We start from the raw sequence: 26,658 nt of genomic DNA on the forward strand, positions 1-26,658 counted from the left end.
GTTTGAATTCGCGCGCTTTTACTCACCGGGCGGCCTAGAAAAAACCTCGTCCCTAAGGGCTTTCAGCGTATTTTTCGATGCGTTTTTCTCGATGAAGGAATTTTTTTTCGAATTTTTTCTTCATTTTTAAGTCAATCTACATGCATTTCTGCACATTTTGATGCAATACACCACCTTTAAAGGCACATAACTTACTTCAATTTTTAGTTAGATGAACAAACTTTACACTAGGTTGTAGGAAATTTCATGAGCTTTCAATGTATATACAACGCTTTGCAAAAAAAAAAATCACGAATCAGGCTTAAAATACCGGTCCAAATATGCCTCTATACCCTATTGAAGATGTACCTCGCGCGTTTGTAGCTCAAAACTTTAAAGACGCATAACTTACTTCAATTTTCTGCTGGATAAACAATCTTAAAACTAGTTTGTAGGAAATATCATGAGCTTTTAAACAATATAAAATAATACTGAAGAAAATTCAAGAGTCATGTTAAATTTCAATGTTTTCCAGTGCTACCCTCCCGACTCATGGTACATGACCGACTTGGACCACCTGACCCATCGTGTGCTTCGACGCCTTCAGGACTTGTCGCCTCTGCGTCAGACGCTTGAAGAAGAGGAAGGAGAGGCAGAAGCAGCTGGAAGTTCCGGAATCGATTGGACCCTTTGCCCAGATAAACAGGTTGAGGAGATCTCCTCAAGTACTGCCGATTAATTTAAATTATCTTTTTCTTCTTCAATTTTTTTTTGTATGTAAAATTGTGTCCCCACTCGACGTGATGATATCCCAGTTTTTTTTATTTGTTTCTTATCTTAACTACAGTATTCTGCCAAACATTTTGTTTCACTTCTAGACTTTAGACAATTTTGGTTGTGCCAATAAATGCTCTGCAATTGTGCTCAAATTCATTTTAGACCCCTTTTACAAAAACTTAGTCCAGAGCCATGCTGGACGTCTGAAAATGTTTTTAATAGATTGGAAATAGAACTTTACATAATGTACAAAAAAGCAAAAAGGTTAAAAAAAGCTTCTTCCGTTGCGGGGAATCGAACCCCGGCCTTATGGGTGAGATCACTCGGTGGAAAATCATCGGATAGCATTGAAAAATAGCTGGGTAAATAGGAAATTTAATCTTGCGTTGGATAAACTCGGCTGCGGCTGTCGTCTTTTGGGCGAAAGTTAAGGCTTTGCCGTCTTTTGAGCGAACTATGAGCACCTTTTGGGCGAATTGTTCGATTTTATAAGCGTTCGAATTCGTCGTACCCCCGCGTAATCTGGCCAAACAACGCCCAATAGATGGCCAACCTTTGCCCAAAAGACGACAGCCGCAGCCGAGAAGTGTAGAAATTCTGAAATACTATAATTTTAAGATTAGAGAAATCGATTTGTTTAATTTTATGCCTTTATGCCGCGTTCTAAGTAGACTCCAGGAACTGGAAATTGCGTCCAAAGCTGCCAATTTTTCCAGACAGCATTGAAATGTAGCTTGATAGATAGGAAATTGAATTTTGAAGTTGATAAAATATAGTGTTGACTGTTGGTCATGGTTATTAACCCTGAAAAATGCACTTAAAGTTCGTAATGCTAGCTGAAAATCGTAGAGCTCCGGAAAATACCTTATATTAAAGAGAAAACCTTAAACCACATAGAAATTCCAATAAAAAGCGCCTCGGCTAGATTCAATAGCGAGAACGGCCTTCTGATTGTCCGCATGATTCCGAATTCCATATTTTCCATGAATCGTATCAATCGGATACCAGTAATATGAAACATAGCAACACTTAAATTGAAGTGTTTGAGTATTCGGCAAGCGTTTATACTGTACGCCTTCTAGAATCGTATCAATCTCAGCACCAAAACCGGGACACTCCCATCTGATCATCATGGATTTCAATTTCGGATAAGTTTCAGATTGGGTCCATTTTTTGAGAAACTGGTTGAAAATTCTTGGAAGATTTTCTCTGATATAAAGAAACTCCAAATGACAGGTCTTAAATTGCAAAAAGCTAAAGTCGTAAAGATGGAAAAATGCTAGTAATAAGTAATCATATTCCCAGATGTAAACGATTTCTTCATATTCTCGCGTAGTTAGAGCAAAATTACCAAGAATAGAAAGATCATTTACTGGAAGATGATACTTTAGAATTCTCCTGATGTCTTTAAGTTTATTTGTAATAGCAAGAGTGTCGACTTGAAATCCATTCGACAGTTTTTCGATAATTTCCATTGGAAGCCAAAGTTTTGAATTTCCGAAATGGTAATTGAGAAATTTGCAATGGTAGATTTCAGATAGGAGCTTTAAGAACTCCAGAATCCCAATATTTAGATAAATCCATCTTGGAGGGTTGTTCATTGGGAATTGAATAATTGAATGTCCCGTTCCCCAATAATCGATTAAATTCGTTCGAATTGTGGTATTTTTTCCCCAATCTCCGATTGTAATTTCTATTCGTTTTGGACTCAAAAATTCTATAGAGAATGCCTTGACCTTCAAATTTAGACTTTTTACGAATTCCGCGCTCTTTTTGGAGATTAGTGCGTAGCAAATTCTGGAAATTTCTAAAAACTCTAAGATGGAATCTTCTGACAACTCACTGCTCATGGAAATTGAATAGTCGAATCATTTGTCGTTGACTAACCGTTGTCATTTGGAGGAAGGGGAACGGGTTGCCCATTTTTCTGGAAGAATACTTTATTTTTGAAGGAGGAGGTGAAGAAAATGGTGCAAAAAGGTCAAAGTTGGGTTCTAGACAGTATCCCCTTGCAAGTTAAAAGAAGCAAAAAGAGTTTGGCGCACCGGGGAGTCGAACACCTGGGCTTGTGGGTGGAAGACAGAAGCGTAAACCACTACACCAACGCCCACAGTTAGGCGAGAAGCTGCGGAAGGCGTATAAGTAAGAGAGAGTACGTGGAGTGTGTGAGAGAGTTAGAGGAGGATGAGGGGTGAGGGGAAGGTAAAGATGAAGATGGTCCGATAACGTTAATTGTCTGTAACTCAGCTGAAAATGATCGGCGAGCTTTGGAAACTAGCTTGATCGATAGGGAATTGAATTTTACGTTAGATAAGATGTAGAAAATCTGAATAATCATGATTTAAAAGTCGAGAGAACTTATAAAGAAAATTTCGAAAATTCAAACTACTGTAACTCATTCCAAAACCCCCATGAAAGGTTGAAATATACTTCAATGAATAGAAAAATGATTTTACATTATGTTACAAAATCCTTTACCTATTTTCTATTAAAAAGTATGCGTCCTGGACGCATAATGAGAATTCAAACGAAGCTTTATGCGTCCAATGCGCATATTCCCAGTTTCCTCTAATCCCATTCTGTCTCGTCTTTAATTAGTGGTTTCTATGGGGAAGAAGTCACTCTTTCATTTGATTCATTTTTGTTTTTCGAAAAAAGTTAGAAATTTAATTCTCTAGAGAGTTTTGGAGAGCAAAACCCCGCTTTCTAAACGATGAAATGTGCTTTTTCCTATTGCTCAAACTAGATTCAAGCCTTTTTTTTGAGGATTCTGGAATATGTCACAGTGTTTCGAGTTTTCTGAAGTTTCTTTATAAGCTCCCTCGCCCCTCTCTCCGAACCCATCTTTCTTATACGCCTTCCACAGCTTGTTACTCAAATGTGCGCGTTGGTGTAGTGGCTTAAGCTTTTGCCTTCCATCCACAAGGCCAGGGGTTCGACTCCCCGACGCGCCAAACTCTTTTTGCTTCTTTTAACTTGTAAGGGGATACTGTTTTTGGATGTGTAGAATCCTGTTTTGACCTTTTTAAACTTTTTTTCTATACCTCAATCCATCAAAATAGCAGTTTCTTCTCCAGAAAAATGGGGCAATCTACTCCTTTCCCCTTCCTCCAAATGACCAAGGTAAGTCAACGTCAAATGGTTCGACTATTCAACTTCCATGAACAGTGAGTTGTTTCTAGAACGTTACATCTATAGTTTCGAGAATTTTCCAGAATTTGCTACGCACTAATCTCCAAAAAGAGTGCGGAATTCGTAAGAAGCCTGAATTTGAAAGCCAACGCATTTGCTATAAAATCCTTGACCCCAAAACGAATAGAAATTCAAATTGGAGACTCGGAGGATTCCATAATTCGAACGAATTTAATTGACTATTGGGGGAAGGGAACTTCAATCATCCCATTTTCAAATAACAGGCCAAAAAGATGGATTTATCTAAATATTGGGATTCTGGAGTTCTTAAAGCTCCTATCTGAAATCTATCACTGCAAGTTTCTCAGATTCCATTTCGGCTATTCGCACCATTATCCTCCAATGGAAATTATTGAAAAACTATCAAATGGATTTCAAATCGATAGTCTTATACTCCTAAATCAATATGTCAATGTTAAAAGAATTCTGAAGCATCATCTGCCAGCTAAAAACCTCACAATTCAAGGCAACGTTTTTCTAACTATGCAAGAATATGAAGAAATCGTTTTGATTTGGGAATTTTGATTTTCTACATTTAGCTTTCGACTATGACTTCAACTTTGTGCAATTTAAAACTAGTCATTTGGAATTTCTAAGTTCCAAAGTTAATCTTCTGAGACTTTTCAACCAATTCCTTGAACAATGGATCCTTATCCTAAATTCCAATCCATGATGGTCAGATTCCATGATCCCAATTCTAACATTCCGACTGACACGATTCTAGAAGGCTTATGGCATCATCGTTTGCCGAATAATCATAAACTCGAGTTCAAGTTTTATTATGATTGGTACCATTTGTATCAAATGGAAATTGTACATGGAATATACGAAATTCGGAGGCATGCAGACAATCAGAAAGCCATTCTTTCTATTGAATCTGTTGAAAGCCGTTTTTTTTTGGAATTTCTATGTGGTTTAAGGTAATTTCCAGAGCCTTACGATTGTTTTAAGGTAATTCATAGTTAATTCATAGTTAGTTCAATGTAAAGCAAGCAATATTAACTTCAAATGCATTTTCAGAGTCAAAAACCCCGACCAACAAGAATCGCTATATTTTATCAAATATCAATTTCATTTTGCTATCTATCAAGCTATCTGCCAATGTTTTCCAATGATCTTGACTCGAGTTACAGTTAAATCAATGTCAAAAATATGGTAAATACAAAGATGCGTATTCATCTAGCCTTAAAATTATGATATTTCAGAATTTCCACACTTTATCCAATGTAAAATTCAATTTCCTATTTACCCAGCTATTTTTCAATGTTCTCCGATGATTTTCCACCGAGTTATAGCCTTCTCTTTATATCAGTCACACTTTATCATTAACTTCCCCTCTGCCCCTCCTCCTTCTCTACTCTCTCGCACCCTCCACTTTCCCCCTCACATGTGTACGCCCTCCACTCCCCTCTTCCCCACGCTCCGTTGTGGTCTAGTGGTTAGGATTTATGGCTCTCACCCATAAGGCCGGGGTTCGATTCCCCGCAACGGAAGAAGCTTTTTTACCCTTTTTGCTTTTTTGTACATTATGTAAAATTCAATTTCCAATCGATTGAGCATATTTTAAAGTTGTATTTTAACTCCGCACCTTGTTATGTATATGAATTTTAAGTTCCTGTCCTTCAGACGATCACATTTTTCTTAGAGACACGCGTTGCGGTCGCGTCGCGATTGAACTTGAAAACACCTGCTTTTGTGGGTAAAAATCGAAAAAAAATGAGACAGCTGAAAATTTGTTTGAAGTTAGAAACTTCTAGAATTGTTTTTCGTTGAAAAAAAAAATGTTCTGCAACAATTCTTCCAATTTTTGGATTAGCGAAAACTTTGAAAATTATAATCCATTAATTTCGGATTTGTTTGGAATTAAAAAAGTTTTTAGGTCCGCGGTTATTCTTAACTTTTCGATAATCCTAAGTTCCTTGATTTTGTATGTATTCATGATAATTCGGAATGTAAAAAATCAAAAAATCAATTATCGATTTTCCTATTTCCGGCTGTTCCATGTCAATTTCTTTTTTATGGCCCTCTATATTCTTTGTGGAATTTTTCTATATCCTTTGTGGAAGGTTCAATTACAAGATTCTGCATTTTTGCTATTTATTGTTCTGTTTGGATTCCTAATTTCATTTTCGGGAATCCCCGAACGTTTTGTGTACAGTTTGTGTTTGATTCAATCGATTTTATTGATTTTTACAAAGTGTGAAAAGAAAATTCGAATTCTTGGAATTGATTTCAGAAGGTAACTGATTCAAAAAATTGAAAAAGTCTAAATTTTTAGAGACCTCTGGACCCTTTTACTTTCCTTATTTCTCACTGGAGCCCATTATTATGGAATGGATCAAAAATTCCAGATTCATGGGATTACTGTAGCTATAAATCCTTTTCGCCTACTATTCACTCTTCTTCCATTCATTTTATCTCTATTATGGTTGATTTCTGTGAAATTTGCAAAACCGAAAAACTCGGAAAATCCCAAGAAAAGTATTTCAAATAACAAAATTGGATTTTTCCTGAATAGTATTATTACGAGCTCGATTTCTTTGATTTCCGACTTAATTTCTATGATTTTCGGGTTACTGTACCGCTCGGAAATTTCCTGTACATTCACTTCATTCTTTGGATTCCAGCACTTTTTATGCATTTGGATTTTATCGATTTATCTATCGGAAAAACGGAAAATCCGGATTTGGATCAAGAAATGTAATAGGAAACCTTCTAGAGTGGATATTATGGTAAGTTTTTATTCCGAAAAATGAATTTCGAATAATTTTTTTCAGCCAAATCCAACATGAACTTGGAGGATTCTAAAATTCGATTTTTTTGTGTTTTGGAGTTTTTTAATGGCTTAAAATGAATAAATTATTGAAAAACATTAATTTTTAAAACTCACTCTATTACTGATAGCGAGCATGTGATAAGAAATCGATTGGCTTTTTTAGTCGCCATTCTCATAACAGTATTTCTTATACTTTTTTGAATTAATAAAGAAATCAAAATATTAATATTTTTCAGGAAATGTCGACTTCAGCTAAAATACGAGAAGCTCAGAAGCTAAAATACGAGAAGCTCAGAAGCTGAAATACGAGAAGCTAAGAAGCTAAAATACGAGAATCTCAGAAGCGTGCGGCAGGGTTGCAAAAAACCATGTGGCGGTTGCAAGGGGCGTGGCCTCATTTCTGCACACACGACAGCTGACAGTTTTTTTTTAAATCCGGCACTATGCTACTACATATAAAATCGTTCTCCACTTTATTCAGCGATCAAAATTCAAAAAAAAAATCAATTTTCAGAAGGATTCTTAAATTTCTCCGCTTCCTTTTTCAAATTTTCCATTTCCTGCTTCTTGAATTCCTCGATTTCTCTCCTGACACTCCCTATCCTCATTTAATTGCTCTCGAATATTCTGAAGAGTCTTCTGAAATTCCTCACTTCTCGACGCGTATTTTTCAGCGAACTTCTGCTAAAAACTTTTAGCTAATTTTAGCTAAGCTAAATTACAGGAGGTGGCCTAGAAAACCAAATTTCCAGATAAGCTAGACCATCAAAACAGATCAATTCAAAACTAGAAGCTTACCTCATTATTGGATTCCTGTTGTCCGGACATTTTAGTTTCTGATTTCTGGGAAATGTAGAAAAAATTAGATTATTATTCTTACTATACGATTTTGGGGTGAAAAAAGAAGAAAAATAAATTTTTATCAAATTATCAGTGACACTATCTTTTTGATGTCAAAATCGCTTTTATATGTAGAAAAGGGAAGTTGTCAACAAAAATATTGACGACAACATATAATTTTGGGCCAAGTTACAGCGGTTTTAGGGTGGTGGCCTAGAAATCCAAATTTGAAAAAAGTTAGGCCACCAAAAGTTAAATAAATCAAAAATGTGTAACTTTTTGTAACAATTTTCATGATGCTTTCAAATTAGTATCATCTTGATTTCGAAGCGAGATATAGGCATTTGAAGTTGGTGGCCTAGAAACCCAAATTTTTGGAAAACTCGGCCATCTAAAATTTGAAAAACTGTATGTACCTGTAATCTAACATTGAAAAAAAAATTTTTTCAAAAATTCTACAGTTCATAAAACTGGTTTCATCTGATAACGACGGCGACTTTGTTTTTTAGAAGAGACCGAAATTTAGGCTCTGCCCACTATTTTCCCCCCATTCTTTCTTTTTTTTTTCCTTATACTAATTTTTTTTTATTTTTTCTGAAATTCTATATTTTGGATTACTGTATTTTTATAGTTATTTTGGCTGAAAAAAGTGAGTTTCAATTGTTTTTTTTTTTTGGATTTTCCAAAAATTGAATTTTCAGATTTTTGGACTACGAAATTACAACTGCATGACTCGGTATTTTTTGAGGGAAATTGTGAGTTTTTGACTTTTTTTGATTTTTTATTTCGAATTAAATTTTTTCAGATTCGCATGATAACAATCGGATCAATTATAATTTTTTTTTAGTTTTTGTTTTTTTTTTCAATTCAGAATTTTTTCAGATACCCATGTCCCTAGTTGAAATAGGATCAATTTTAATTTTTTTTATATATTTTTTATAAATAAAAGTTTTTAATTTTTATTGTTTTTTTTAATTATAATGAAAATTTTCAGATTTACAGAATACAAAAACTGAAAATTCAAGATTCCTGAAATCCAAAAAAATCTGACAAAAAGAAATATCTAAAAATCTAAAATTGGGAATTTTCGAATTTCCAAAAAACGTTTTTTTTTTTTAATTTAAAAATCCAGAAATCTAGAAATCTTAAAATTTTGGGAATTTTAAAAATCCAAAAAAAAAACAGAATTTCTAAAAATCTTTAAATCTTAAAAAAACATAAAAATCCTAAAAATCTTGAAATTCCGCAAGTTGAAAAATTCTAAAATCTAAAATTTCAAGAAGTCCTAAAATCTGACAAAAACACCTGAAAATCGACAATTCCAAAAATCCAAAGAAGTTGGGAAATCTGAAAATCTGAAAAATGGCAAATTTCGAAAATTGAGGAGTCAAAAATTCTCGATTTCTCAAAATAATCCAAAAATCTAAAAATCCAAAATCCAAGAACCCAAGAAGTTAGAAAATTTGAAAAATTCCAAAAATCTTCAAAAATCAAAAATTCCGTTCATTGAACTTGGAACATTGATCGTCAAAACAAAATCCAGGGCTCCTAGACCCCATAAATATGCCATTTCCAGATTTCTCTATCTCTCTCTCTCTCTCTCTCTCTCTCTCTCCCCGGAAAATTCACTAAAAATATGTCTGAATGTGTCATCTGGCATACACGTGTCACACCCTCTGTCTCCTCCCGACCCAAACGTTTTCATCTTTTTTGTTCAAATTGACACCCTCTATCCTCCACAAAATCCGCCAAACTGCTCCGATTCAAACTCACCGCCATTGGCCAATCAGACCTTCGAATGGGCACCAACAATGTGAATTCGTGTGAGTATCACTTAATTACATCTAATTATCTCAAAAAGCAATTAAGATAGGAAGAAGTTGTTAACTACTAAATTTATTGTTGTAAAATTTTACACATTTTTGTAATTGACTATTTTTTGATTTATGTACTTTGAGCTGAGATAAATAGGGTCAAAGTAGCAGGGGGGGGGGGGGTAGCAATTTAGGGATAAGGCAATACCAATCAAAAAAAAATTACTACCAAAAAATGGCTAGGTTTTCCCAATATTAAGTACTATACAAAACAAAACAAGAGCTTCATTTTTGTAGTTGACACTTTTTTTGTAACTACTGTAGTTTTTGAGATATGCGTTTTTAAAATTTCCAGTGCTTTTTGGAAATATTTGTTTCTAGACTTTCAGATTCCCTAAAAATAAATATTTCTACTCTAGAATAGCTCTAAACTTTTGGGAAAAACAAAAATTAAAGCGTTTTTCCACCAAGGGGAATCGAACTCGGGTAGTGAGATTCCAAGATTTGGCGTTCCAAAAACCCACTGAGCCATCTACCCAAATTTTTGAAAAATTAGGATTTTCATAGTTTTAAAAGGATTTTTTGGGGTTTTCGATGTTGAAAAATGGATTTTTCATAGTCAAATTGCTCTAAAAATCAATTTTTCCCTGAAAATTAGAAAAAATATTTTTTTGGTTTTCAAAATTTTTTCGAAAATCTCAACGTTGCATTTTTCAAGCTTTTCGGACTTTTCCTTTATATTTTATAGCTCTAAACTGAAAATAAAAATTTTGCCACCGAGAGGAATCGAACCCGGGTCATCAGTTTGGTAGTGAAAAATGTCCGAAATCCCACTGAGCCAAATGTGCATTTTTGGGAAAATAGCTGAAAAACATGGATTTTTCAAAGTTTTCTGTGGATTTTAGCACTTCTTACATGTTTTTGACCCTATTTTTCAAAATTTTTTGTCAAAAAATTTTTGAAAACGTTGAGCTCCACTCCCTCTTCTCCTTCGAAAAAAGACATGAAATTAATCCCTTTTGGTACAAGATGGTGGTTTTTTTGGGTAAAAAAAGGATTAAAAAGGTGTCCATCTGTCATTATTTTTCATCTTTTTCAGGGTTTTTGGGGGCCATCTTTTGGTCAAAAATGTAGTGTTTAGGAATTTCGAAAAAAATTTTATTTGGAATTTCAGATTTTTTTTTGGTTCCTAGTATAAAATTCTAGCCAAAAAAAAGAGAAAATTTTCTTATAAACAACCAAATATGTTACTTTTTTTTTGTGATAGAATTTGAAAGCATATCAAAAAATAAATATCAAAAAATAAATAATTCCAGACAAGAGAGAAAAAATGTGTTTTTCTTACTTTTTTAGTTTTCAGATTTTTTTTTTGGCTGAAAAAAAATCTAGAATTTTTTTTCTACATTTTTTTAGCTGAAATATTTTCTTGAGGCGTTTTATTTAATTTCCTAGCTATTGAATTTTTAATAATTTTTCTTTAAAAAAATTTTTTTATAGTTTGAGGAATTTTTTAAAAAAAATTTTCAGAAAAATTTTTGGGACCAATTTTTGGCTCAAATATTGCAAAAAAGAGCACATGTCATTTTTGACCCAAATCTATCAATCAAACTCATAGAAAAAAGTTCGCTAGGAACATTTTTTGGGAGAGAGCATCTCCATTTTTTTGGGGAATTTTTGAAAGGGAAAAAGAAGAGAGAGTCCGCAACTCGACCTTCATTTGGTCCCTCTTTTTCTTTTCTTTTTCTCATCTGTATCGGTTTTCAAATTTCGCGCGCCAATTCCCAAAAAGTTTCTTTGGTCCAAGATTTTTCAGTTGATTTGACAATTTTTAGCCAATTTTCTGAAATTCAAAACATGCAATTTTTGTATCGTAAAGTGGCCCGGAACAACTTTTTAAGCTCAGAAAAAAAAATGCTAAAAATATTTGCCACCGAGAGGAATCGAACTTGGGTGGTGAGATTTTCCCAAATTTGGAGTTCCAAAACCCCACTGAGCCATTTGTGCAATTTTCGAGAAACTGGAGTTTTTAGCGTTTTAAATACTGAAAATTTGACTTTTCGTAGTCAAATTTTTGTAGTCAAAATTTGACTTTTCGTAGTCAAATTTTCGTAGTCAAAATTTGACTTTTCGTAGTCAAAATTTGACTTTTCGTAGTCAAATTTGATCTCCAAAATTTTTTTTAATGTTCAAAATATTGCATTTTTTGATTGGTTTTTTGGTCTTTTTCACTCCTTTATCGCTTTAAACAAGAATAAAAAAGGTTTGCCACCAAGAGGAATCGAACTCGGGTAGTGGAATTCCAAGTTTTGGGGGCCCGAAAACCCACTGAGCCATCTGAAAAAGTTTTCGAAAAAATCCGATTTTCATAGTTTCATGGTGGTTTTAGGGATTTTTTATGTTGAAAAACCGAGTTTTCATAATCAATTCTTCTTAAAACTTTATTTTAAACGAATTTTTGGAAAAAAACAAATTTTGGTTCTCAACATTTTTTTTTCAAAAATTCAAAAATTTTCATTTTTCTAGTTTTTAGGCATTCCTGGTGCATTATTCTCGCTTTTCACAAAAATAAAAAAGGTTTGCCACCAGAGGACTCGAACCTGGGTCGTCAGATTGGTAGTTGAAAATGTCCAAAATCCCACTGAGCCAAAAGTGCATTTTTGGAAAAAATCGCCATTTTTCAAGTTTTTTAGGGATTTTAACGGAGTTTTTATGTTTTTAAGGTCCCTTTCTTGGATTTTAGGGTTTTTTCTAGGAAGAAACGTTCCAGACATTTCTCTGACGTCGAGAATTTTTTCTTTGTTTAAAAGAAAATAAATTGTTCCAGACAGGAAAATTGGTTCCAATTTGACCCAAACGAGAGATAAAAGAAATAAAAATGACATTTTTCGTTTTTTCTAATTGCCGTCTTCTTTTTTATGTGTTCCATTTTTTTTCTTTTTTCTGGTCCCGTCCCATCCCATTACTCATTTATTTTCTTTAGTGTTTTTTGAAGTAAAAAAATTGGACCCAAATTTTTTTTAATTTTCAAAGATTCTCAAATGTCTGGATTCGTGGGTCCTTGGATTCCTGAATTCCTGGATTCCTGGGTCCCTGGATTCCTGGGTCCCTGGATTCATGGATTTCTGAATTTCTGAATTCCGGGATTCCTGGATTTCTGAATCCCTGGATTCCTGGATTTCTGAATTTCTGAATTCCTGAATTCCGGGATTCCTGGATTTCTGAATCCCTGGATTCCTGGATTTCTGAATTTCTGAATTCCTGAATTCCTGGATTCCTGGATTTCTGAATTTCTGAATTCCTAAATTCCTGGGTTCCTGAATTCCTGAATTCCTGAATTTCGTAATCCCTGGGTCCCTGGATTCATGGATTTCTGAATTTCTGAATTCCTGAATTCCTGGATTTCTGAATTCCTGGATTTCTGAATCCCTGGATTGCTGGATTTCTGAATTTCTGAATTCCTGAATTCCTGGATTCCTGGATTCCTGGATTTCTGAATTTCTGAATTCCTAAATTCCTGGGTTCCTGAATTCCTGAATTCCTGGATTTCGTAATCCCTGGGTCCCTGGATTCATGGGTTTCTGAATTTATGAATTCCTGAATTCCTGGATTTCTGAATTCCTGGATTCCTGGATTCCTGGATTTCTGAATTCCTGGATTCCCTGATTTCTGAATACCTGGATTTCTGAATTTCTGAATTCCTGGTTTCCTGGATTCCTGAATTTCTAGATTCCTAAATTCCTGGATTCCTGGGACCCTGGATTCCAGGATTTCTGAATTCCTGGATTCCTGAATTCCTGGATTCTTAGGTTCTTAGATTCTGCAAGTTCGAAGAATACAATTTTCCACCTAACAATAAAAAATCCAATTTCTCCAAAAATCCATTTCCTTCTTTTTCGTTTTAGTTCATAAATTTTTGCAGCAGGAGCAGCAGAAAAAAAAAAGAAATTGTTTCCTTTTTCTTTTCAATTTTAGTCAAAAAGGTCATAGATTTTCTCAGCGGGACACTTTTTTTTTCAAATTCCCGGAATTTTTTTTTGGAATCTTCTCGACAAAAATTCCTAGAAAAATAGGGAATTTTCATTATTTTCTTTTTCTTCTTCTTCTTTTTATTATTCTAATTTTCTCGCCCCAAATTTATTCAATTAATTTGGGGGAAGAAAAATAAGAGAAGATACTATTTATTCTAGCTGGCCAAATAACAATTTTTCTGAGATTGTTTTTGGCTGAAAATAATAAAAAATTCTGAAAAATGGAAAAATTTTCCACAAATCATAATAATTCTGCTACTTTTGCTCTGTCTTCTGCTGCAAAGATGATGATGCCAGGTGAGGAATCTAAGAATCTAAGAATCTAAGAATCTAAGAATAAGAATCTAAGAATCTAAGAATCTAAGAATCTAAGAATCTAAGAATCTAAGAATCTAAGAATCTAAGAATCTAAGAATCTAAGAATCTAAGAATCTAAGAATCTAAGAATCTAAGAATCTAAGAATCTAAGAATCTAAGAATCTAAGAATCTAAGAATCTAAGAATCTAAGAATCTAAGAATCTAAGAATCTAAGAATCTAAGAATCTAAGAATCTAAGAATCCTGGAATCTAAGAATCCTGGAATCTTGGAATCCTGGAATCTTGGAATCCTGGAATCCAGGAATTCAGGAATCCTGGAATCTTGGAATCCTGGAATCCAGGAATTCAGGAATCCAGGAATCCAGGAATCCAGGAATCCAGGAATTCAGTAAATGTTTTTTTCAATTTTTGGGAATTTTTTGGACCAAAGAATTTTTTGAATTTTCTAGTCTTTGTGCTCTTTCTCTTCTCCCTTTCTGGTCCCATTTAAAAACCACTTTTCAAATTTCCCGCCACTTTTCCAATCTTTTTTTTTTCAAAAAAAAATAGGGGTCAAATTTTTTTATTTGGGAAATTAGATACCAAAAAAGTTGGGGGAGTTTTTTTTTTTTTTTGAAGTGTGAAAAGAAAAATGATACGAAAATTTAGAAAAAGAGATGTTGTCTATGTGAGATTTTGAAAAAAAAATTTTTGGAAATTTTCATGGAATTTTTGGATTTTTGACATTTTTGGATGCTTTTGTATTCTGGAATGTTAAAATTGAATATTTCAATTTTAAAAGAATTAGTTCGAAATTCTTCCCTGTAGAAAATTCGGGACCATTAAAAAAAATTTCTGAAAAAAAATTTTTTCCCAAAATAAAAGAAGAAAAAAAATTATCGGAAAATTCAATTTCAGATATTTTTCCAGACTTTTTTGTCTGAAAAAAACAAGGAAAAATTAAATTTAAATCATTTAATTTAATTTTCCTGAAAAAACAATTTAAGATTTTTTTGTCTGAAATTTAACAAAACTTGTTTTTTTTTCTGAAAATTTCAAATTTTCTGGTTTTCAAAAAATTCTGAATTCAGAATTATTTGAAATTTTCAAATTCTTTTGATACCAAAATTGCTAATACCGATCATATTTGTACTCATTTTGAAGCATTTAACTTGCTGAATTCAGCGAAATTTATTTTGAAATTAAATTTAATGTATTTGCCTTGTTCAGCGCTTCAAAATGAGTATAATCATGACCTACTTTCTCAGATCTTCCTTTATTTGGACCCCTATGCGCCTTTAAAGTCATAAAAATCAAAATGGGCGGAGCCTAGTCGTGTTTATATTCATTTTGAAGCTCTTAACCTCCTGATTTCAATAAAAAACATTTTCGAAAATTTTCTCAGATTTTGAATTAGTTATGCGCCTTTGAATAATCCGAAATGTCTAACTTTTTCAAACCTGGTCATGTTTATACTCATTTTTAAGCTCTCAACTTGCTGAATTCAAAAAAATTTATTTTGATATTAAAGTTTCTTTTTTTGTTTCGCGCTTTAAAATGAGTATAATCATGACCTACTCTCTCAGATGTTTCTTTATTTGGACCCCTATGCGCCTTTAAAGTCATAAAAACTAAAAATGGGCGGAGCCTAGTCGTGTTTATATTCATTTTGAAGCTCTTAACCTCCTAAATTCAATAAAAAACAGTTTCAAATGTTTTTTCAATTTTTTGAAGTAGTTATGCGCCTTTAAATCCAAAAAAAACTCGAAAAATTCAAGTTTCACCGAACTAGGTCATGTTTATACTCATTTTGAAGCTCTCAGCTTGCTGGGATCAAAAGAGCGTTTTTTGAAATTGATATTTTTAAATTTCACAGGTTGAGGGCTTCAAAATGAGTATAATCATGACCTACTCTCTTAGATTTTTCTTTATTTGGACCCCTATGCGCCTTTAAAGTCATAAAAACTAAAAATGGGCGGAGCCTAGTCGTGTTTATATTCATTTCGAAGCTCATAACCTTCTAAATTCAATAAAAAACAGTTTGAAATGTTTTCTCAATTTTTTGAAGTAGTTATGCGCCTTTAAATTCAAAAAACTCGAAAAATTCAAGTTTCGCTAAACTAGGTCATGTTTATTCTCATTTTGAAGCTCCTAACTTGCTGAATTCAAAATTTCTTATTTCAGTTAAAAATTTTGAATTTCAGATTCTTTTTTAGCGTTTTTAAGATTCTAAAAAAGGATTTTTAGTCTATCTTAAGTTCCTTTTGGGTATCCATGTCTCTTTTTTCGAATTCCTCATCAAAATGCTCCGAAAAATGTCAAATTTGTCATTCCTCATGACATTTGACGTCTTCTAGAAGAATCTAGAGGCATCAAAATCTCTTTTTTCTAAGATTTCCTAAACGGGGCTCATTAATTATTTATGCACATTGCTCAGATGAAGTCACGCAAGACGAGAGAGTGTGTAGAGTGAGAGAGACGCAGAGAAGTAGAGAAAAATTAGTGCAATTTTTGAGTTAATTAACTGCATAATTAGATAATTAATTAGATTTTCCAGGAATAACGTCAGAAAATTTGGGAGCATCAAAAATTAGGAAGATGTTCCAAAAAGGGAAAAAAAGGCGGAGCCTATTGTGTGTATCTAAAAGAAGAAGACGTGGGACGTCTTCTCCGTTTCTATTCTTGTGGCTGACCCACTCAGAGACAAAAAATCTATTTTGGCGTCAAGAAAATTTTTTTGGAATATATTTTTTTGAAAATTCAAAGTTGAGGCCTAAAAATGTGTAAGTGATTTTGTACCCCACTTTTGGGGCTTTAAAAATTTAAAATTTTAGTCCAGAAAACTGAATTCAGCAAGTTAGAAGCTCCAAAATGAGTATAAACATGACCTAGTTTGGTAAATTTTGAAAATTTGGATTTTTTCGGCTTAAAGGCGCATAACAAGTTTCAAGATTTGGGGACCCATCTGAAATTAATATTTTAAATTTTAACAAGTTGAGAGCTTCAAAATGAGTATAAACACGACTAGGTTCCCATCATTTTGAAATTTGACTTTAAAGGCGCATAGGGTGTCCAAAAAAGAGCAAAACACAAATCCTGAGAAAGTAGATCATGATTATACTCATTTTGAAGCTTTTATTGTGGCTAGTTCAAAAATTTAAATATCACCCGGAATTTCAGAAAAACAACAAAGTTACGCTAAAATCGATCAATATAATGAAATTGGTATTCCGAAAACTGTCCATAACTTTTTTGTTTCTGAAACAAAATTGTTGGAATTTGAATTTTTGAATTTAGCAAATTAATAGCTTCAAAAGGAGTATAAACATGACTATGCTCCGTCTATTTTGAAATTTGACTTTAAAATGGGGGGGGGGGTCCAAAAAAGTGTCCAAAAACAATATCTAAGAAAGTAGGTCATGATTATACTCATTTTAAAGCTCTAAGCAAGACAAATACAGTAAACTTAGATTCTTATCTTCAAATCCTCCAGAAGTATTGTTTTGTAGTTCTGAAAATTTTCAAAAATTTTTCAAAAAATTTTTCAAATTGATTAAAATCTCTGAATCCCATTTTTCTGTTGCCTCCTTTGTTCACGACCGAACATGGACCATTAAACAACTTGTGGTCCATTTTTTGCCTCCCCCAGGGCCAATAATTGGAACTTTTTTCCCCGGAAAAAAGACAACTTTTTTTTCAAAGCAAAAAATGGGACACAACAAAAAAAGTGCGAAAATTGGACAATAATGCCTTTTAAGGCAAAAAATCAGATTAGAAAAAATTTTTGGGACCAAAGAAAAGGCGAAAATTGGTTTTTCCACTTTATTGTTGCAAAAAGTTTTCGTCCGAAATTTTTTTCTAGGTTAAACTTCATTTTTTGGATTCTACTTTTTTAAAATGTCAATTTCCAGACTACGAAATGTACAAAATTCACCGCCAAGGTCAACAGAACGGTGTCAATGGAGCGCATCCGGAGAAGAAGCTGAATAAGAAGGTTTGGCGGGAAATTTGAAAAAAAATTTTCTGAAAATTTTGGGTTAATTTTTTGGCCCAATACCTCTGAAATTTAAATTTTGATTTAAAAAAGAAGCAATGTTTTCAAACAATAATACTACTCAAAAAATGCATTCATTGGTTTCTCTCCAAGAGGGGATTTCCCACACATTGTCAACTTTAAAGGCGCATATCTCAAAAGTCATAATAGCTAGCAAATTTTTGTTAACCATTAAAATGTAGAACATTACATTTCACATATTTTTGTAATTTAACACTTCTTGATAGCTTTGCTAGTGTTCGAGATATGCGCCTTTGAAGCTAAGCGACCCCCACTGGCTGCGTCGGAAAGTGAGGGGGCGCTAGGTAAGCTAACTTTAAAAGCGCATATCTCAAAAACCGTAAATGTTATTACGAAACTCGTAATTAAAAAAATATAGATCATAACATTTCACACACTTTTGTAATTTATCACTTCTTGATGTGTTTCTTAGTTTTTTAGATATGCACCGTTAAAGTTAGGCAACCCAGCCGGCAGTGGCGCGAGGGAGAGGGTATTGGGGCGCAAGGTAGGTAAACTTTAAAGACGCATATTTCAAAAACTGTAAATGCCATCTGAAAATTGTTTGACATCAACAGCAAATTGTTAAGCAAAAAATTTGACACATTTTTCGTATACTTCAAAATGTGTCAAAAATTTGACACATTTCGTATACTTCTAAATTTTATATTTTATAAAATTGTAGATCATTGAATTTTACATATTTTTGTAATTTACTACTTTTTGGTATCTTCTCTAGTTTCTGAGATATGCGTCTTTAAAGTTAGGTTATCCCCACCAGAGTCGGCGGGAAGGGAGGGTAGGGACGCTAGGCGGGCTAATCTTAAAGACGCATATCTAAAAAACCGTGATCATTCTTATAATAAATAAAATGAAAGACCCTTGGAATAAGACAGAGGAACAGTAAAAGAAATAGGTTAATTTGCGCCGAAGGCGCACCAGCCAGCTGCTTGAAGCGCCGAATGCGCGGCAAACAGGCTGGTAGCTATAAAAAAACTCAAATCACAAAAATTTAGAACATAAAATTTTTGTGATTTACCACTTTCTGATTTCTCTTCTAGTTTCAAAGATACGCGCTTTTAAAGTAAAGTGACCTCCACTGGTAGCGACGGAAAGAAGAGGGTAGGTGGCGCCAGGTAGCCTAACTTTAAAGGCGCATATCTCAAAAGTAATGACTTCTAGCTAAATTTTGAAAATATAAAATTGTAGATCATTAAATTTTACACATTTTTGTATTTTTATACTTTTTGATATCTTCTCTAGTTTTTGAGATATGTGCCTTTAAAGTTGGGTGACACTGGTGGCGGCGGAAAGAGGAAGGTAGGGGGCGCCAGGTAGCCTAACTTTAAAGGCGCATATTTCAAAAATCCTTGCAGCTATGCGAAATTTGCTAACTGTAAAAATATAGATCATAAAATTGTACACTTTTTTGTAATTTATCACTTTTTGATATCCGTCCTAATTTTTGAGATATGCGCCTTCAAAGTTAGCGCGCTCCCTAGACTCTCCAAAATCCTAGGAAAGAGGTCCCAGAGAAACGAGAGTGTCTAGCTTCTCTGTGTTTCTCGCCTCCTTTTATTTTTTTTTCAAATCCTGTCAGACAATCCCATATCTCTTTAACCTAACGAACCGGAAGAAAAGATTTGCCATCTTCTCATAAAAAGCTTCTCATAAAAAAGTTTTAGTTCTTTTTCTTCATAAAATTTTGGAAAATCTTCTTCCCCCCCCCCCTTTGTTAAATGGGTCCTAAAAATAAAGAAGAAGGGTCATCTGCATCATCATCATCATCTGAATGCTTTGTGCTTCTTCCCAAAAGAAAGTTCTCGAATTACATTCATAGACTTTCGGGGTGCACTTCGCCAAATTGCATTTTTTCATTTTTTTTTTTTTGACTGGAGCAAATATTTTTTGTCTAGTTTTGAAAGTTTTTTCCTTAATTTAGGTTTTCTGCTCCAAAAAAACGAAAAAAAAAAGTTTGACACCCGGAGGAATCGAACCCGGGTAGTGAGATTCCCAAATTTGGCGTTCCAAAATCCCACTAGGCCATCTATAGAAATTTTCGAAAAATATCGATTTTCAATGTTTTTGGTGGGTTTATGAGGTTCTAAACTATAAAAAATCGATTTTTCATGTTTAATTTGCTCTAGAAAACAGTTCCCAGGCTGAAAATTCGAAAAGATGTTGTAAGCCATCTATGCAATTTTTCTGTAAGCCATCTATGCAATTTTTGGAAAAAATGCGATTTTCATGGTTTCCAGTGGATTTTAAGCGTTTTTAATAGTGAAAAAATTATTTTTCGTAGTTTTTTAGCTCTGGAAAATAGTTATAGCCTAGAAGATCGAAAAAAAATGTTTTGGAATTTTTTGAAACTTTTCCAAAAACCTGAAAATTAGAATTTTCGAATTTTTTTGAATTTTTAAAACTTTTTTAGTACTTTATATGGTCCACACAAAAATACAAAAAAAGTTTTGGAGCCAAGAGGTATCGAACCCGGGTCGTGAGATTCAGAGATTTCGGATTCCAAAATCCCACTGAGCCATCTGGGCAACATTTCGAAAAAGTGGGATTTTCATGGTTTTTAGTGGGTTTCAGAGGTTTTTAGAGCTGAAAAATCGATTTTTCATGTTTTCTTAGCTCTAGAATGTAGTTGGTCGCCTGGAAATTCGAAAAATATTTTTTTCAATTTTTGGAATTTTTGGAATATTTTTTTTTCAAAAAATCTAAATTCAGGATTTTTTCACATTTTCTAGGGCGTTTTTGTATCTAAAATTGCTCAAAACGGAAATCAAAATGATTTTGCCACCCAGAGGAATCGAACCCGGGCCGTGAGATTCAGTGATTTGGGGTTCCAAAAACCCACTGAGCCATCTGTGCAAATTTCCCAAAAATTGGGATTTTCATGATTTTTAGTGGGTTTGAGAGGTTTTTAAAGTTGAAAAATCAATTTTTCATGTTTTCTTAGCTCTAAAAAGTAGTTTTTCGCCTGGAAATTCGAAAAATATTTTTTTCAATTTTTGAATTTTCGGAATTTTTTCAAAAACACGAAAATTTCCCAAATTTTTATAACATCTTACATTCTAAAAAACTTTTTTAACCTAAAAATTTCTCGCTCTTGTCCCTTTAAATTATTTATTGAACTTGCTTTTTTTGCTCCCATCAATCACTCAAAAAGAAATCTTTCCCCTTCTTAGGGCCCATTTTTCCTTTTTTTTCCGAATTTTTCGAAAAATTAAAAACTCAATTTTTTACCAGAGACTACAGTAACCCATCACCAATCCCCCAAGAAAAATTATATGAATGCATTTTTCGAGTATTTTGACGAGAACGGTCTACCGCCGCCTAAAACGGCGGCTCAATCGAAAAAGGTCAGATTTGACCTAGAAAAGGTAAAAATTACTTTAAAATGTCTGAAAATGTTTGAAAATAGATAAAAATATCAGAAAAAAGTAGAAAAAAGAAATAGACCCCGACGGGGTTTGAACCCGGGTGTTGAGATTGGTAGTTTTAGAAAATCCCACGGAGCCAAAAGTGTGATTTTTTGAAAAACGTCGAAAATTGCGTTTTTTAGGGTTTCTAGGGGATTTTAAGGGTTTTCAGAGAGTTGTCAAAAGTTTTCTGATGGCTTCTGACCAGTTTTCAGAGACTTTTGGTGACAATTTTGGAATAAAAAATTAAAAAAAAATTTTTTCGAAATTTTTTTTAAAAATTAATGATTTTCAGAATACATTTCAGAAGTCAAAAGGAATTCTGGAGGACGACGATGAGGATGAGAAGCTCAAGTGTAAGGTGGCAACGATTCGAATTGAGGATCATGATGAGGAGGAGGAGAAGCGAAAAATGGAACGGAAAAAGAGGACACAGGAGGATATGGTAGCGGATTTTGTCAAGATTTTGGAGCAAATGAGTGAGTGCGGACATCTGGATACACAGATTTCGCTTTTTTTGAATTTTTGAGAATCTCGATTTTGAGAATTTTTGAGATATTTAATGCAAAACTTTTTGGATCAATTTGAAAAAAAAAGATTATTTCAAAATTCGAATATCAGACCTAAAATTAGGTCTTTCTTAACATTACCATTCGATTTCTCGTGAAAAATTACGCCGAATAGGTTCCAATGGCCGAGTTTGAGTTTTCTAGGCCACCAAGTTAAAACAGCTGTAATTCGGCTCAAAATTAAAATTTTGCAATTCTGGAAACTCCATGAAATTTTTCATGGAAAATCACACATTTTTGACTTATTTAATTTTTGGTGGCCTAACTTTTTGCAAAATTTGGTTTTCTAGGCCACCAACTTAAAATGGCCATAACTTGTCTCAGGATCCAGGTATTTGAGTTCCGAAACCACCAAAATACTTCATATTCATTGCCTCACAATTTCCAGTTTTCGGTGGTCTAGTTTTCTCAAAATCTGGTTTTCTAGGTCACCAGATTCAAATGCTCATAACATGGCTGAAAGTTAAGATTAATCAATACTGAAACTTTCATGAGACTTGCCATGAAAAATTACTCATTTTTAATCTATTTAACTTTTGGTGGCCTAACTTTCTTAAAATGTGGATTTCTAGGCCACTGACTTTAAATGGACATAATTTGGCTCAAAATCAAGTATTCAACCCACATTTTCAGTGAATCCCCGCCAAGCGGTCACCTCAATCATCTCCGCGGGAATGGGTGTCGCAGCGATTACGGTAGCCGTCATTTTCTTCGGCAGCCTTCCAGAAAGTGCTCTAAACGCGAAACAACTTGTTATCATTCTCGCGGTATACGGTATTTTGCAAATCGTGCTAGCCACTGCGTTCTTCATTACTTGTATGCAAACAACAATCGCTGTTTCGAAAGGTGTTAAGGTTTGTTTTCAAATAATTGTCATTAGAGCGAATTTACGTTTTCAGGACGCCTTTCAAATCGTTGTTGGTCTTCTCGTTGCACTGATCTACGTAGCGGTGACATTGATATCTCTAGCGGTTGGAGTTTTTGGTAAGCATGAAAAGTTTAAAAGCGCATAACTCAAAAACTAGTGTAGCTATAAGCAAAATTCAAACGGGAAAATGTGGAACGTTGTATGCTAAACATTTTATCGATTCACCAATTTCAGTTAACTTAAGTGCTTCTTGAGATATGCGCCTTTAAAAATAAAGCGAGCCCTGGGAGGAGGTCCACCCCTCACCCCCAAGAAGAGGCGCGCGCCAACTTTCAAGGCGCATATCTCGAAAACTGCTGTAGCTAGAACCAAAATCCAAATCGGTAAATATGTAAAATTTTGTCCCTAACAATTTTTTAATTGACAAAATTTTGCTAGCTTTAACGGTTTTGTTGATATGCGCCTTTAAAGACACTATACTCTAAGAGTGGGTCCACCATTAACTCGCAAGGGAGAGAGAGGGCGCGCCAACTTTAAAGACGCACATCTCAAAAACTACAGCCGTTAGAAACAAAATTTAAAATTAAAAACATATGAAATTTCATGTTCAGAAAGTTCATACTTAACCAAATTTGAATAGCTTAAGAGGTTTTTGAGATATGCGCCTTCAAAGGGAGCGAGCCCCGAGAGGAGGATCACCTCGCGCGCCAACTTTCAAGGCGCATGTTTCAAAAACTACTGTAGCTAAAATCAAAATCCAAATTGGTAAATGTGTAAAATTTTGTCCAAAATAAATTTGTAATTGACAAGATTTGAATAACTAACATGGTTCTTGAGATATGCGCCTTTAAAACAAGTGCACCGTGTGAGTGGGTCCACCCCCTCCCTCCTCACGTGCCTTGAAAACTTTAAAATTTGAAAGGCGAATATCTCAAAAACCACATTAGCTATAAGCAAAATTCAAATTGGAAAGTGTGTAAATTTTTATGCTCAGCAATTTGTTAATGAACAAAATTCAGCTAGTTTTAATGGTTTTGTAGATATACGTCTGTAAAGAAACATCACCCTGGGAGATGGTCTAACCCTCACCCACCAGGAGAAGTGGGGGGGGGGGGGGGGGGGGCGCTCACATTCAAGGAGCATATCTCAAAAACTACAGTACCTATGTTTTTCAGGTTTCTACAAAACACTCTGCATAGTTTCATTTGTCGAATACGAGGACCACGAATCGCAATTCTACTGTCCACCGCCCGTCTTTTATACATCTCTCACCGTCTTCATCCTTCATATCGTTCTGATTGTCGCGAAATGTTGCTGCTGTAAATAATTAGGCTCCGCCACCCAAATCTCACCTCATATTACCTATGTACATTCAGAGAACACATTGAAATAAAATTTTTATTTTTATTTTAAGATGAGCAATAATTCAAATTTTAAGAAAAATGCAAAAATCGGACAAGGAGCAGGCACTTTGGGAGTAATATAAAGTAATAAAGCTTTAAAATCGGGGGAGGGGGGGGGGTGACTTTTTGCCTATTTTTGACATAAAAATACAAATAATTGGTGATAGGATTTTTTTTTGGGATAAAAAATTTTTGAAAGAAAAAGTTTAAAAAAAACGGTTTTTTTGAAAATTATAAAGTCATTTTCTCGAGAATCGGAATGATTTGATCAAAGTTCGGACGACGTCCCGGATCCTCATTCATACAGATATTCATTAAACGATTCATGTTTCGGGCGATGCCAGGCGGTATTTGTACTCGCAGGCCTTCCAGAGCGATCTGGAATCATTTTTTTTGTGGTATTTTGGATTTTTGGCTGAAAAATTTTTTTCGGCCTGATAACAATTTTTCCGACTTATTCTTGGAAATTTCAGTTATCCGGCGTGTCGTTCTATTAGAGGTTTTACGGTATGCGCCTTTAAAGATTGCGCGCGCTGACTGGTGGCCTAACTTTTTGGAGTTTCTAGGCCACTTTCAAATTTAAATGCCTATAACTCGGCTGAAAATGAAGATTTTTCAATTCCGAAACTTTCATAAAATTTTTTATAAAAAATTACACATTTTTGATGCATTTAACGTTTGGTGGCCTAGTTTTCTCAAAATTTGGTTTTCTAGGCCACCGCTCCAAAACGGCTGTAACGCCGTTCAAAATCGAGATTTTTCAATTCTGAAAAAAGTTTTTAGGTGTTCATGGCCCAACTTTCTCAAAATTTTGATTTCTCACCTTCATTCCGCACTCCATTGGTGCCAAATCGGAGAACGGAACCTCTCGGGTGTTCAATTCCCACAATAACACAGCGAACGACCACATATCGGCCGCCCGAATATTCAAGTCTTCTGGTGCACGTGTCAACGCTTCTGGAGACATCCACGCTGGTGAGTAGGATTTGCCGATTTCTTGGAATGAGAATTTGGTGTCGGCCATTGAGAGTTTTGCGGTTAGTTCCTCATCAACAACGACATGTTTTGAGGAGAGGTAGAACCTGAAAATGAGCAATTACCGTAAAAATTAATATTCTTGTTGTATTAGGCTTGTTGAGAGCTTCAAAATGAGCCCAAACGCTCCTAGGCTCCGCCCACTTGGGAGTAGAGACGCAGTGTGTCTCGCTTCTCTGCACCCTAGCCTTTTTCAAAATACCGTAACTTTCTCAGTTTTTCCCCAATTCTATTGAAAACTTGAGGAATAAATGTGTTTCGTTGAAAGCTTCAAAATGAGCCTAAACACGCCTAGGCTCCGCCCACTTTAGTTTTTTGAGCTTTTTTGACCTTAAAGGCGCATAGAGGGTCCGAAAATCGAAAATCCAAGTATGTAGGTCATGATTATACTTATTTTGAAGCTCTGAACAAACGAAACGCAAAGAGCTACGTTTGGTAGCTATCCGACTAAAAATGTTAGAGATACGGTAGATTTGTAGTTTTCGAGGCACCCAAAAACACAAAAATGATCGTATCTTGGTTACTTTTGAGTATTTCATGACGAAATTTTCATTTTTGTGTTTTTCATGTTTTGAGCTTCAAAATGAGCATAAACACGACTAGTCTCTGTCCACTTTGAGTTCTGACTTTAAAGGCGCATACACGACCCTTAAAGGCGCGAAGTTTGAAATTCAAGCAAAGTAGGTCATGATTATACTCATTTTTAAGCTCTCAGCAAGCCAAATTCAAATTCAACTATTTTCAAAACTTAGAAAACTCCGCCCACCTCAAAATCATCGGGTCTAAACTGTGCAAATAACTCATTCCTCTGGCAATATCCAACGCGAAACGAACCGCTTGACCGTGATCGATAACCACAGCTGAAAATATTTTTTACACTACAAACTACAAATTTTCAACAAAAAACTTACAACTCTGTTCGTGAAGTACATTATACAGGCTTCCAAATGGCATATACTGGGAAATGACCACCAAATTTGGCGGTTGATTGGCCGCGGCCAAAACCGCGCAAATATTTGGATGAGCGAAAATTCGAAGAGCCGGGAATTCGGTTTGGAAGTCGCGAGAAATACGGGCGGTCACTTCTTGGACATTCAGAATACGAGCCACGATGTCGTTGCCTTGCCACTTTCCACGCCATAACTCGCCGGAGTGAGATTCGGCGATCTGGAAAAATATATTTGTAAATTTAGTTTTTCGAGAGCTTCAAAATGAGTATAAACATGACTATGGTTGATGCACTTTGAAATTTGACCCTTAAAGGCGCATACACGACCCTTAAAGGGGTGAAAATTGAAATTCGAAAAAAGTAGATTATGATTATACTCATTCTAAAGCTCTTTACTGTTTAAATTCATTTCTGCAATTTGATTTTTGATATTTTCAAAATTAACCATGTTATAGGCATTTTCAGTTTTTAGTGGTGGGACACAAAGTGTCATAACTTGGTTATTTTTTGAGATATCAAGATTTTCTAACCAGTTTTGATTTTTTCAGCTCAAGAGCTTCAAAATGAGTATAATCATGACCTACTTTCCTGGAATTTCGATTTTTTGACTTTTTTTGGACCCCTGTGCGCCTTTCAAGTCAAATTTCAAAA

At 34.4% G+C, this 26,658-nt stretch overlaps 6 protein-coding genes and 1 non-coding gene across 7 annotated transcripts in view; 5 read left to right on the forward strand and 2 right to left on the reverse strand.

The window, feature by feature from the left end:
* The window catches only part of CBG15785, a gene marked incomplete at both ends in the record, with an annotated part of 3,472 nt that extends 2,754 nt beyond the window's left edge, over positions 1 to 718 (forward strand). Inside the window, one exon of the mRNA XM_002640848.1 lies at positions 515 to 718. Coding sequence (XP_002640894.1) covers positions 515 to 718 — 204 coding nt within the window. The remainder of the gene's footprint in view (positions 1 to 514) is intronic.
* A 922-nt stretch (positions 719 to 1,640) lies between these two features.
* Positions 1,641 to 2,679, reverse strand: CBG15786 (the record flags this gene model as incomplete). The annotated part of the gene is made up of 2 exons (XM_002640849.2): positions 1,641 to 2,553; positions 2,600 to 2,679. 2 exons carry the CDS (start codon positions 2,677 to 2,679, stop codon positions 1,641 to 1,643), a joined length of 993 nt encoding a protein of 330 aa, XP_002640895.2.
* A 1,191-nt stretch (positions 2,680 to 3,870) lies between these two features.
* On the forward strand, positions 3,871 to 4,473 carry CBG25813 (the record flags this gene model as incomplete). The annotated part of the gene is made up of 2 exons (XM_045243404.1): positions 3,871 to 3,923; positions 3,972 to 4,473. The coding sequence occupies 2 exons, from the start codon at positions 3,871 to 3,873 to the stop codon at positions 4,471 to 4,473; spliced, it is 555 nt and encodes a 184-aa protein (XP_045099746.1).
* An 896-nt stretch (positions 4,474 to 5,369) lies between these two features.
* On the forward strand, positions 5,370 to 5,441 carry CBG28594. The gene has a single exon. It is a non-coding gene (tRNA).
* Positions 5,442 to 13,627: 8,186 nt separating this feature from the next.
* Positions 13,628 to 14,117, forward strand: CBG15790 (the record flags this gene model as incomplete). Its single annotated transcript, XM_002640850.1, has 2 exons — positions 13,628 to 13,703; positions 13,948 to 14,117. The coding sequence occupies 2 exons, from the start codon at positions 13,628 to 13,630 to the stop codon at positions 14,115 to 14,117; spliced, it is 246 nt and encodes an 81-aa protein (XP_002640896.1).
* Positions 14,118 to 17,623: 3,506 nt separating this feature from the next.
* Positions 17,624 to 23,947, forward strand: CBG15791 (the record flags this gene model as incomplete). Its single annotated transcript, XM_045243405.1, has 5 exons — positions 17,624 to 17,698; positions 21,491 to 21,662; positions 22,386 to 22,606; positions 22,652 to 22,736; positions 23,796 to 23,947. 5 exons carry the CDS (start codon positions 17,624 to 17,626, stop codon positions 23,945 to 23,947), a joined length of 705 nt encoding a protein of 234 aa, XP_045095798.1.
* Positions 23,948 to 24,254: 307 nt separating this feature from the next.
* Cbr-pat-4 overlaps positions 24,255 to 26,658 on the reverse strand; it is a gene marked incomplete at both ends in the record, with an annotated part of 9,820 nt that continues 7,416 nt past the window's right edge. The window contains 4 exons of the mRNA XM_002640852.2: positions 24,255 to 24,401; positions 24,847 to 25,105; positions 25,825 to 25,918; positions 25,970 to 26,225. Coding sequence (XP_002640898.2) covers positions 24,255 to 24,401; positions 24,847 to 25,105; positions 25,825 to 25,918; positions 25,970 to 26,225 — 756 coding nt within the window. The remainder of the gene's footprint in view (positions 24,402 to 24,846; positions 25,106 to 25,824; positions 25,919 to 25,969; positions 26,226 to 26,658) is intronic.

Source organism: Caenorhabditis briggsae (assembly GCF_000004555.2).
Source record: "Caenorhabditis briggsae complete genome, chrIII, whole genome shotgun sequence".
Classification (NCBI taxonomy): domain Eukaryota; kingdom Metazoa; phylum Nematoda; class Chromadorea; order Rhabditida; family Rhabditidae; genus Caenorhabditis; species Caenorhabditis briggsae.